Below are 12,938 nucleotides of genomic sequence, written 5' to 3'. Positions count from 1 at the left end.
TCAGATTATTTTGTGGCTCTTTTGCTCCTGGGTAGCAAATCTAGAGCATATGTAGTACGTATATATCACATGTATGTAAATGTTTATATCATCTCTCAAGAAGTTGGAATGTCTTTTGTCTGGATGCTGGCAAGTTCTTTTGGAGTCATCACACTGACATTTTTGATAGAATCCTCAACAATTTTCGATAAGCAATATGTATTTGTGTATGTGTATAAGTAATCAGCATCTTTCAGATCTTTAAACCCACTCGCTCAGACAATTTTTTCAGAGTCACATATTATTTTCCAATTTGTTATTGTCTCTCTACTTGTAATCACTTGGACTAGACTGCAGCTCCTATAGTGCAAAGAAGATATTTCCGCAGAAAAGTGAAATAGTCACATCCTGGAGATAAGTGAAATAAACTGATGTTTTCTACATCCTATGGTGAAGCCGTTTCTTTGAAACACATATCGTACCCATCTTGTTATCTCCTTAGCAGCTATCACAAGTTAGCTTTATTTCTGTTGGGCTGATTACTTTATCTGTGTTAAAGACTCCTAGAAATAGGTCCCAAGGGTTTGTAGTCAGAAGGCAAGGAGGAAAAGTGCTTCATTGTCTAAAGAATCCCCTGTTTTAAGTTTTGGTCTTCATCGTCAACTTGACTCCTGGAAATCACTAATCTAAAACCTGCCGTATCTCCTGTATAATTCTGACATTCATTTAGGGTAATAGGATGGAGAGACCTTTTTTGGTTTTCTTTTTAATCACATCCGTGGTTCTGTTGCATGTGGTGGTAAGTCTCATCTATCTTATTCTCTTTTCAATGAAAAATACCCAGTTAGAGAGAACAAGGTGGTGGTGGTGAGTTGACATTCAGGGTTTGCTCATGTTGGAGAAGGACAAATAGATTTACTGTGGTTGATCAGCATGGGAGGACTGGAGATTGGAATCCTGTCAATGCTAAGGAGGTGTCTAAGAGTGGATCTTACCATAACTGTGAAAGCTTTCTATATATGAGAGATACGGGGAAACTGGTTTTCACTCGTCTAGAAAGTTCCATAGCTCCAACAACCTTTTCTATTGTCTTATGTTTCATATGTTTCACCTTTTGCCTTGTTTTTTTACTCATGTTCTATTTTGAAATGGTCATATGACTTATTATTATTATTATTATTATTATTATTATTATTATTATTATGTTTCACCTTTGAGGGTGCAGACTCATTGTAGAGGGTTTTGGGACAGTGCACACCTATCTTATATGCTCACTAAACACTTGAATGGGGCTCCTGTGTCAGCCGTTTCATGCCAAGACCCCAAAGTCCAGCTTCCAGTGTTGCAACACTGGATTGATGCATGATTAGATGCTTGGTCTGACAGGGAAGTCCTTCTCTTACTTAATATTGAAAATGGACAGAAATTTGTAGTTTGTTGTGGCATCTGAACTCTTTGACAGACAAGGATAGCTATCTCATAAAAGTAGAAATCCCAACATCCCATAGCATTAAGTCTTGATTGTTTATGTGTGTCGAACTCTCTAACTCTGCAATGTTGATAGAGTCCACATTTATCAATTAGTTCATCATTTTACTATTGCAGTTATTTTAGTATTTTTAGTAATTGTGTTATAAGGGTTATTTTGAAAGTCGCCATTACAATTTTCATTGAAATGTCCCTTATTATGTACTTTTGAACATTTTTCCACTGATGTAATTGTTACATGTACTTACCCTCAGTTTAAGCATTTCTGTACCCTGCCTTCATCAATTTAACTGGGTTGTTGCAAATTTTCCAGGCTGTATGGCCATGTTCCAGAAGCATTCTCTCCTGACATTTCACCTGCTTCTATGGCAGGCACCCTCAGATGTTGTGAGGTCTGTTGGAAACTAGGAAAATAGGGTTTATACGTATATCTGTGGAATAACTAGTGGGAGAAAGAACTCTTGTCTGTTTGAGGTAGGTGTGAGTGTTACAATTGGCTACCTTGATTAGCATTTAATGGCATAGCAATTTCAAAGTCTGGCTTCTTACTGTCTGGGGGAATCCTTTGTTGGGAGGTGATTAGCTGTCCCTAATTGTTCCTTGTCTGGAATTCCCCTGTTTTTTGAGTGTTGTTTTTTATTTACTGTTATAGTTTTAGAGTTTTTTTCAGTATTGCTAGCCAGATTTGGTTTATTTTCATGGTTCTTCTTTTCTGTTGAAAATGTCTACATGCTTGTGGATTTCAATGGCTTCTCTGTGAAGTCTGGCATGGTAGTTAGACAGAACTCACAACTTCTGAGGATGGCTGCCATAGGTGCAGGCAAAATATCAGGAGAGAATGTTTCTGGAACATGGTCATACAGCCCAGAAAACTCACAACAAGCAAGTGATTCTGGCCATGAAATCCTTCAACAATACATTAATTTAACTCATTAAACAAATTCTGTTTAAGTCCATATGCTGATGATAATGAAACATTCATCTCAGAATGGAGGGATTTCTTTGTCTGCTTGACATAGCAGGGACTCAACCTTTCAAATAGCAAATTTATTTATCTGTTCTCTGAAAGGGCAGCATGACTCATGATATGCAATTATTCATTGATTTCAGACTAGCTACAATGAAATGTCAGAAAAGAAGGCTGAACTGAACATGGCACATGCCTCCCTTGATGATCAGTATGATGGCTGCTTGGCAAGTATGAAGCGCCACTTGCCCTCTCTCTTTCGAAGTGAGCTAAATGCCTCTACACTGTATAGTGAAGCTTGGGCGACAGCCCTATTTGTGTGGCAAGAAAATAGGACATGGATGTATCCAAGGAATTTAGAAGAACTCTCTGAGGTGGCTCTCTATGCATATACTCTAGGATTCCCTTCACTCTATCAGGAGTTTAATTCTGCCACCCGCACAGCCGTAAAAGGGCCAGAGGAATATGCTGCCTACCCCTTCAAATCTCTCCATTTTCTTTTAACCTGGGCAACCAGATTTTTTGGGAAGAAATTAACTTGTCAGCAAGTCTACAGGGGCACTGGTGTGAAATTTTCTGTTGGCCGCTACTTCCGGTTTGGGCAGTTCACCTCCACATCAGAGGATCCAGAAATAGCCCAGTTCTTTCAGACAGTAACTTTTTTCAAGTTGATCACCTGCAAGGGGATTGAGATCAGCGAGATGTCCTTTTTTCAACATGAGCAGGAAGTCTTAGTCCCTCCTTACGAGGTGTTCAAAGTCACGTCAGTGGAAAAAAACCCAACAAACAAGACGATCATTGCCGTTTCAGTGGGAACCTGCAGTGACCACAACTGTATTTTTGTGGGGGAAGGTAACCAAATGGGAATTACTACGTTTTTTTGTTTTATAGGGTGGTGGTGGTGGAGGGAGGGGGGGGGGGGAGAAAATTATAATTCAGCATCCATCTTCTTGCAAAGATTCCCCTCCTACCTGGGTTGGGTGGATAGAAGAATGCAAGTACCTCTCAGTAGGAAATGGAATGTTATGGCTCTTCTACACAGCCATAAAGGTACTGGTAAAGTTTCCCCCTGACATTAAGTCCAGTCGTGTCCGACTCTGGGGGTTGGTGCTCATCTCCAAGTCAAAGAGCCGACGTTGTCCATAGACACCCCCAAGGTCATGTGGCCAGCACGACTGCATATAATTCAGAATATCGAGGCAGATAGTCCACAATATCTGCTTTGAACTGGCTTATCTGAGTCCACACTGCCACACAGTCCAGTTCAATATGGATTTTATACAGCTGTGTGGATGAAGTCCTAGCTGTTCTTCCTCAAATATCATCTTAACTAAGCAAAATATAATAATGAGAGATGTAACTTTTGATTTGTAGGGTACATCACCAGTTCTATCACCAGTAAAATAACAACAACAACAACAACAACAATAATATCAATAACAATAATAATGATGCACCATCAATGGGTATGGCACTTTACAAGTAAAAAAACCCCTTCAAAACAGTCCCCCAGTATCTGGGAACAATTTACCTGCTTCTGGGCCAAGGCATGGTGAAACTGGCAGGACATAATGTCGGATTTCCTTTTTGATAAAGCCGATTGTCTGTTTGAAAAAACTAGGCGTGAGCTAATTTTCTTTCTCTGTGTTATAGGTTTGAAGCATGCCAAGAGTTGCCAAGACCATCAAGGTGTGTGGAGCAATAAGATATGATCTGGTGGGGAGGGACAAGAAGGAATTTTACAGTCTTTGGAGGTGGGGATCAAGATTTTCAGGTTTTTCCATTAACTTTGTAAGAGTTGTGGAAAGTGATAATCTCAACTTTAAAGCTTGATTATAACAGAAGCAAGATGCACTACTGAGAAAACCAGACACCAGTTTTCCCCTATCAGCTCTAATTTTTTTGTGATGCAGTGTCATCTGAAAATAATGATAACCATATCTAAGAAAATAGAGCTGATGCAGTCTATCCAGTACAATTTTCTTTAAAAGTTCCCTAGATAACTTCAGGAACAAGTCTAAAAGCCAAGACACTAAGAAATATTTTTGTTGGGCTGTGTCATGGTCAAACTTATTGAAATGAATGACTTCTGTTGGATGGCACTATAGATTCTCACTGGAGGACCTAGGAAATTCCTAGCAAAATTTTGCTAGGTCCTCCACTGAGACTCTAAGGTAGTGGTTTCCAACCTGTGGTCTATGGACCACCAGTGGTCCACAAGAACTAAAAATTGAATGCAATATTCCTGCTTCTTGGCAGGGGGTTGGACTGGATGGCCCATGAGGTCTCTTCCAACTCTATGATTCTATGATTCTATGGTTCATGGCCTCACCATTACTACACCGTTACAATGAGAGTGACGGTTCTTGCGAAACCTGCCTATAGTGCCGAGGCTTATTAAATATGGTTTTCTGGGGGTGAGCAGATGGTGACTACTGGATGGCATATATTCTCCATCAGAAACTAGAGTTGATGTGGTCTATCCAAATGCAATTTTCTGAATCAGCACCCCAAAGAACCAAACCTAATCTAAAGTTGACCAAAAACTGATTCATAATCCTTTTGGTACTAATGTTGGAGAGTGGTCCCTGGTCAAGTGGTCAAAAAAAGTTTAGGAACCACTGCTCTAAGGTAACGGTTAGATGTAGGTATGTGAAACTATGGCTACCAGTCCTACAGGTATAGTGAATATTGTATCAGTTGATGTCAAAAAATCTCTGTGATTTTTCAATATGTACTGTAATTAGACACACATACACTTCTGGTTAACATATGTTTGCACTTTCTCTCTTTCCCTTGACAGTGTTGTATTTGTGAGGCTTGGTCTTGCCAGTATCTCCAGAATGCAGCCTATCAAGATTAATGCTTCACAAGAATGTCTGTAAAATTTCCATTTTCTTTATTTCTATATCAGCCTCTAAGGCTGATCCCAAATGTTCCTGTTAAAGTAATTCTTTTTCTTTCTTTCTGGGAGACAAACTGGTGGGAGTAGGAAGATAAGACTCCAATACACATTTATGCTTATGATTGCCAAAGGCAGATTGCCTTATTCCTTTATTTTGGTTTTTTAAAAATAGCTGAAAGTCATTGTTTATCCCCTTCAAATCTCCCTCCACTCTAGTCGGTTTGTCCAGTGCTTGGGAATGATGAGAGTCGTAGCCCAACAATTTCTGGAGGGTTATAGGTCCCTCTCCCCAACTGGTTGAATATTAGGCAAAACAAGGCAAGACGCAAGATTCATCTTCCTAAAGCTGTACACCAGAAAATCAATGGGCCATCTCAGATGAACATCCTGCAAACACAAAGTAAAGGAACGTGTTTCAATTTAACTTTGAAGGACCAAGTTTAAAATACTTTTATAAACCTGATCTATTTAAGATTTATTTTACTGTTTTGTATAGAACAGAGATATTTTTTCTTAGTTATTCCATCTTCTGATATCAGCACATAATAAAAATGCTTCTTGAAAGCAAACCTGTAGTTTTTGCTATCTGTAACTTTACAATGCCTATTCGTATTATGCTATAGAGAGGGAGGAGGAAGAGAAAAAGAGAATATTTATTGGTATTTCAAAATAACAGCGGTTGCTTTAGAATAACAGTGGTTGGCTTGACATGCATCTACACTGTAGAATTAATGCTGCTTGATACCACTTCAATTGCTAATCTTCAGTGTTATGGAATCCTGAGAGTTATAGTTTGGTGAGAAGCCCTAGCTTCTGCTAATCTAGCATTTAGAAAGCATGCAGTGCGAGTACATCAATGGGTACTACCTTGACGGGAAGGTAAAAGGGTGTCCCATGCAGACATGCAGACATGCCCGCAAACACAATTGGAGATGTCTATGGACAACAGGCTCCTTAGCATGGACAAATGCAGCAATAGCATCTCCTCATAGCTGGACTCCAGCATAGCATTGCCTCCAGATGCCAGAGATGAAAGGGGAAACCCTTTACCTTTGTCTGTGTATTGTATGTCATTGTTGTTCACTGTGTAAAAAGCATTGAATAATCTGCTTTGAGTCCCTTTGGGGAGATAAAGCAGAATATAAATAAAGTATATTATCATCATCATCATCATCATCATCATCAACACTCTTTGATAGAAAAGGCTAAAGACCTTGCAAAACTACAACTCTCATGATTCCATAGCATTGAGCCATAGCAAATAAAGGGCACTAATTCTACAGTAGAATCACTCTTATGGGGTTCTGTATCTCATATGTGTTCATTTCAAACTTCAAAACAGCAGGAGCTTTGGGGAATTAATTTTAAAATTAACTAGTTGCCAGCACAGTTTCCAGTCTTATAAAGTAATGAGAATTATTTCAACTACTTCTACTTTATTGTTATTTAAAATATTTACAATAATTACCATATTTTCCAGCATATAAGACGACTGGGCATATAAGACGACCCCCAACATTTCCAGTTAAAATATAGAGTTTGGGATATACTCGCTGTATAAGACTACCCCTCTTCCAACACAAACCAAATAAAAAATTTAAAAGCATCAGATTTGATTTCAATATGGTAATTTTCCTTTTACTGTCCCTCCTTCTCTGCCTCTCAGATCTCGCACATGCACACCTGCACCGCTTCACTACAGCCTTTAGGAGTGAGATCTGAGAGGCAGAGGAGGAGGTACAGTAATAGAATACAAGAGTGGGCCAGACAGGTGTGTTTTTCTGGGCCCAGAGCCACTCTATCTCTTTTTTCCATACCTCGGGCACCCTGGACGCCTGCAGCTTACTCCGCCCTTCACTTACACCTTCCCTGTGAGGCACCCCTTCACCTCACCATTGGGACCACATTAAGTCCACGAATCCTGATGAATAGATTTTCTTCTACCGTACTTGTACAGCGTTGCCCTTATTGCTTCCATACAGTCGCTGCATATGGCAGGGACGTGGCCACTGCCATTTTTGAGCTCCCCCCACCATATGTGGCAACTACAGATTCTCCAATCTGGATTGGAAGTTTCGGCACCCGCTCTATGAGATGACTCTTGGCATATAATACTACTCTCGCGTATAAGATGACCCCTGACTTTTGAGAAGATTTTCTTGGGTTAAAAAGTAGTCTTCTACGCCAGAAAAGACAGTACTTTCAATTACTGGATTTTTCCATCACCAGAAAACTACAAAGCATTGGGTTATATTACAAACAGACACGCACTTCTTGTAAATATAGAAAAAACTAAAGAGAGCCATTCTACCTTGTAACAATTACTGTTACAATGAAGTTATTTCTTGTTTGGGTTGGATGGGTCTATATCTGGACATAGAGTTGCACTTTGCTCACTACTGCACTATATTAAAAAGAGCCTCCAAATTTGGCAACACATTCTTACTGCAATCTAAAGTGACACTACTGATTTATCTATACATTATTTTTTTATTGTTGTGCGTCTTCAAGTCATTTCTGATTTATGTTGACCCTAAGGTGATCCTATCATGGAGCTGAAAGTGTGTGATTAATCCGAGGTCACCCAGTGGGTTTCCATGGCCAAGCATGGAATTGTACCCCGGTCTGCAGAGTCATAGTCCAACATCCCTATCTCTATCTAAAGATCTCAGGGTAGAATTCTATGAAATAGTAAAGCATAGTATTATCTAAAGAGTATTTTCTATACACTGAAAACTAATGGCCAGTCTAAGGGCGCATCTACACTGAACACTTATGACCTCACCACATGGACTCCCATCCACTCTGTGCCATTTTGCTAGCCTTTAGTAAACAGCAGGGATGTGAGACGACTCTCTTGCCCCGTGTGCTGCTGAGTGGCAATGCTTCCCCCACTGCATGGGGTAAGTGTCACCAAACTGGAGCAGGAGCGTGTTGGTTCCACTGGAGCAAGCACAACACGGGTGTCTTCCTGTGTTAGGAGGAAAGTGTCCAAAGATGCTTCCACTGTGGTTGAGGGTGGGATTTCAACAGGAAGTCCAGTGATGTTGTGTGATGGGCAGTGTGCCCATCGATCACTGCACTGTCCCTTTAGCATACAAGGTAAAAGTTTTCCCTCAGCATTAAGTCTAGTCATGTCTGATTCTGGGGGGTGGTGCTCATCTCCATTTCTAAGCAGAAGTGCTGGCATTGTCTATAGACACCTCCTAGGTCATGTGGCTAGCATGACTTCAGGAAGTGCCATTACTTTCCGCCAAAGTGGTACCTATTGATCTACTCACATTTGCATGTTTTCAAACTGCTAGTTTGGCAGAAGCTGGGGCTAACAGTGGGAACTCATCCCATCCCATGGATTTGAACTGCTGACATTCTGGTCAGCAAGTTCTGCAGCTTAGCGGTTTAGCCCGCTGCACCACTGCATACTAGGATGCTAAAAATGTGATGAGGTGCTATATCAAGCATGAAATTAGCATAGAAGGAATTGGTTTTACATTGCATGATTACATTGCAAGTCCTGGAACGAGTCTGGGAGCTGGATGGTGTTTGCATGCATGGCAGAGGCTGACCTCGAACAGGTTCCAGGATCTATAGTATCCACGACTTGACAGAATGCGTGTGTGCAGATCAGCAGTTTTTCACATTCTGCAGTCAATTTTGTTGTGCAATGTGGTTTGTGCTAGAGAGCACTGATGCACATTAAGGGATCTGTTTCAGGCCTCATCTACACTGACATATAAAATCCAGACTATCTGCTTTGAAATGGATTATATTATTTTACACTGCCATATAATCCAGTTGAAAGCAGATAATTTGGAATTTATATGGCAGTGTAGATGGGATCTCAGACTATTCCTCAACTTTGTTTATGTCAGTTAAAAGCCCTTAAAGTAGGTATGAGCAAACTTCAGCCATCCATGTGTTTTGGATTCCCAGAATTCCTAATAGCCAACTGCAAAGTGATTGCGGTGCAGTTTCATGGTGAGCACTATCTAACCACTGTACTTTCAAGCTGCCTTCAAGCTGCCCTAAATGATCAGTGTAGATGTGCCCTAATTACTTAGAGAAATTACTTAATAGCAAAACTGCTTAAAGCAGTCCCCACTTTGATTAATCTGTCAAACTGGGCTTTGAATATAGCAGCAGCACTTATAGTTTCCTTAAAACACTTATATGCATCAAAAAGTAGTGCCATTTGAAGACTGGATTAAAGCTATTGCATGAGAAATCAGCCAAAGCCAAGGAAAACTTTGAAACTTTTTTTCCCTGGCAAGGCAACTATGTGTTTCTGTAGCTTCCCTTTGCCGTCAGCTGTGACAGTTTCTTGTTGATATTATTAAACTGTTATGTGTGTAAGGCAGCAGATGTGTCCAGAGCCGCTCTTTACTTTGCAGCACCTGACAATCAGCTATTTGGCAAAGTTTGTTTCAAAATTAGTTTGCATGCCTGATCTGGCATCTAATTAAGCACCTTGCTGGATCTGCCTGTGGCAATTACATATAATTACTGGCCTTGCAGTTGCTTTGTTCTTTGGAGAGATATCCCATTGGGAGTTAGTGCTGAACAGGAAGGATAGCATTCAGGTAAACATAATTTATAGGCAAAGTTAAGATGAGAGTTTTACAAAAGTTTGTATTAATCGGATTTTAAAACATACTGTCTAATTCACAATAACTAGTCACAACAAATAATAAACAGACCAAAATAAGAGAAAACTAAAGCTGAGATAAAGAAGAAAAAATCCTATATCTATTAATATAGTAAGATTTCTGCATTCATGGGTGATATATTCCTGGCTAGACTGTGGATACATGTAGATAGTTTGATAGCTCTTACTATATTTATATGAAGTTAAATCTAAACCAACAATGCAACACTGACACTATAACACCCTTTAGAACACTATTCTATTACAATAAACATAGGCTAACTAGCCAGAAATTAACTAAAATACAGAATGATGGGAGTTTTTGTATAATTGTTTCTGAACAATTTTAATATTTAGTTAAGGCCTTTCAGTTTGGAGCATTCCTTCTTTTGATAGGTTAAAAGTAAAGGTTTTTCCCCTGACATTAAGTCCAGTTGAGTCCAACTCTAGGTGTTGGTGTTCATCTTCATTTATGCTAAAGAGACTGCACTGTCCCTTTAGCATAAGAGGCAGGCCCGTAGCCAGGATTTCGTTTCGCGGGGGGGGGGGGGGCTGAATGTTTTTCAGGGGGGTTTCGGGGGGAGGGCTGAGTTTCAGGGGGGGGGGGCTGAGTCTGAGTGAAAGAGGGTCTAGCCTAGCAAACCTTTTGTATCATTACCCCAATACCCCCAATTCTGGGGAGGGTGCTCATCTCCATTTCTAAGCCGAAGATCCGGTGTTGCCCATAGACGCCTCCAAGATCATGTGGCCAGCATGACTGCATGGAGTTCCATTACCTTCCCACCAGAGCAGCACCTATTGATCTACCCACATTTGCATGTTTTCGAACTGCTAGGTTGGCATAAGCTGGGCAAACAGCGGGCACGCATGCCGCTCCCTGGATTTGAACCTGCGACCTTTCGGAAGCAAGTTCAACAGCTCAGCGCTTTAACCCACTGCACCACCAGGGGCTTCTTTTTTTATCTTCATAACCAATGCTATATAATGAAGATCTATTTGTCTCTTGAGCTTCATACATCTATCTTGAGCAAGGAAATCAGGGAAAATTAGACAGACCCAATGTTGGCTTCAACGTCAGTGGGGCAGTAAGTCCATTATTGTGTATAGTCCAAACTTTAAAAGGAGCTGCCAAAGTGCTTTTTCAAAACCCCATCATGGCATTACCCCTCACTCAATTAACATAGCATATCTATACTTCCCCGCCAATGATGTGGAGGGACCTCCAGATGTTGTGAAATTCTCCTCAACCCAAGTCTGTATAGGCCACAATGAGGGAAGTTGGAAACTGCACAGTCCAACAATATTTGAACAGAGGGCCAAATGTTGCCTGCTCTTGATTTATCATGTATTTCATAGCAAAACTCAATGTAAGGATACAGAAGACCAAGAGAAAGAATTCATATCTGATTGAAAGCATTTGCAATCTATCAGTATGGTTTCTTGCTTCCCTCCACACATGTCACATTCTATTTGATGAATATCTCTAGCTAAACCTAATCACCACAAGGGCCTTTCGGTCCATCCCTCTGTTTTGCGGAAGGACACAGTGAAAGCACTCCTGACCGCTGATCATCCAGTCTCATAGGGCCCTTCCACACAGCCGTATAACCCAGAATATCAAGGCAGGAACTACCACAATATGTGCTTTGAATGGGGTATTCTGAGTCCACACTGACATATATTCCATTTCAAAGATATTTTGGGATGTCCTGCCTAGATATTCTAGATTATATGGCTGTGTGGAAGGGCCCTAAGACCCTCCAGAGAAGCTTCCACCACCCTCCAAGGCAGCATATTCCACTGTCAGTTACTGCCAGAAAGTTCCTCCTAATGTTTAGGTGGCATCTCTTGTAGTTTGAATCCATGGTTCCATGCTTCATTCTCTAGAGCATTAGGATCAAGCTTGCTCCATCTTTCATATAATATCCTTTCAAATATTTAGAGATAGGTATCAGGTCCCATCTTAACTTTTTTCAGGTTAAAAGTACCCAGCAACCTTAGCCGCTCTTTATAGGGCAGTGTTTCTCAACCTGGGGGTCGGGAACCCCAGAGGGGTTGCAAGGGGGTGTCAGAAGGGTCGCCAATGACCACCAGAAAACACAGTATTTTCTTTTGGTCATGAGGGTTTTGAGTGGGAAGTTTGGCCCATTTCTATTATTGGTGGGGTTCAGAATGCTCCTTGATTGTAGGTGAATTATAAATCCCAGCAACTACAACTCCCAAATGACAAAATCAACACCCTCCAACTCCACTAATATTCAAATTTGTGTGCATTGGATATTTGTGCCAAATTTGGTCCAGTGAATACATCAGATCTTTTTAGGTTGAGTCTTGGTTTTCTTTATTGTAATTTGTTGTTCGGGCCTGGCCTCATGTAAGCTGCTCCGAGTCCCCATCGGGGAGATGGTGGCGGGGTATAAATAAAGATTATTATTATTATCATCATTATTATTACAATTGATAACAGTAGCAAAATTACAGTTATGAAGTAGCAATGAAAATGATTTTATGTTTGGGGTTCACCACAACATAAGGAACTGTATTAAGGGGTCGTGGCATTAGGAAGGTTGAGAAACACTGTTATAGGGTATGGTTTCCAGTCCTTTAACCATTTTGGCTGCCTTTCCCTGGACATGTTCAAGCAAACAGAAGTTAAATGATACTCTTCATAACTTGCAGTTCAGTGAAACAGCATCTAGGACTGCGGGGCTGTGTAGCAGAGCCAACACGTGAAGTCCTGTTTCAAGGCTCGCTTCAGGTCAACACCATGGTCTGAAGAGAACTAAAGGATGCACACTGCTACAAAATACAGCCACAAAACATGAGTTTTGATCGCCTAAAATGATTCAGAGTATTTAAAAAATGCTCCTTTCTTTTGGGGTCATTTTAGGGCTAGAGTTATAAGTTCAGCAACAACCGTTTTTCATGATGCAAGGCATAACAAGGGGATCTCA

The 12,938-nt window shown here is 40.6% G+C and overlaps 1 protein-coding gene across 1 annotated transcript; it reads left to right on the top strand.

Annotated features, from left to right (window-relative positions):
* Positions 1–562: 562 nt before the first annotated feature.
* Positions 563–5,908, top strand: LOC132778005 (erythroblast NAD(P)(+)--arginine ADP-ribosyltransferase-like). The gene is made up of 4 exons (XM_060780593.2): positions 563–778; positions 2,578–3,286; positions 4,088–4,123; positions 5,238–5,908. The coding sequence occupies exons 1-4, from the start codon at positions 719–721 to the stop codon at positions 5,249–5,251; spliced, it is 819 nt and encodes a 272-aa protein (XP_060636576.2). The 5' UTR covers positions 563–718; the 3' UTR covers positions 5,252–5,908.
* Positions 5,909–12,938: the final 7,030 nt, after the last annotated feature.

This window comes from Anolis sagrei, chromosome 6 (genome assembly GCF_037176765.1).
Source record: "Anolis sagrei isolate rAnoSag1 chromosome 6, rAnoSag1.mat, whole genome shotgun sequence".
Lineage (NCBI taxonomy): Eukaryota > Metazoa > Chordata > Lepidosauria > Squamata > Dactyloidae > Anolis > Anolis sagrei.
The sequence above is the reverse complement of the archived record's forward strand: the minus strand, read 5'-3'. Positions and strand labels throughout refer to the sequence as shown.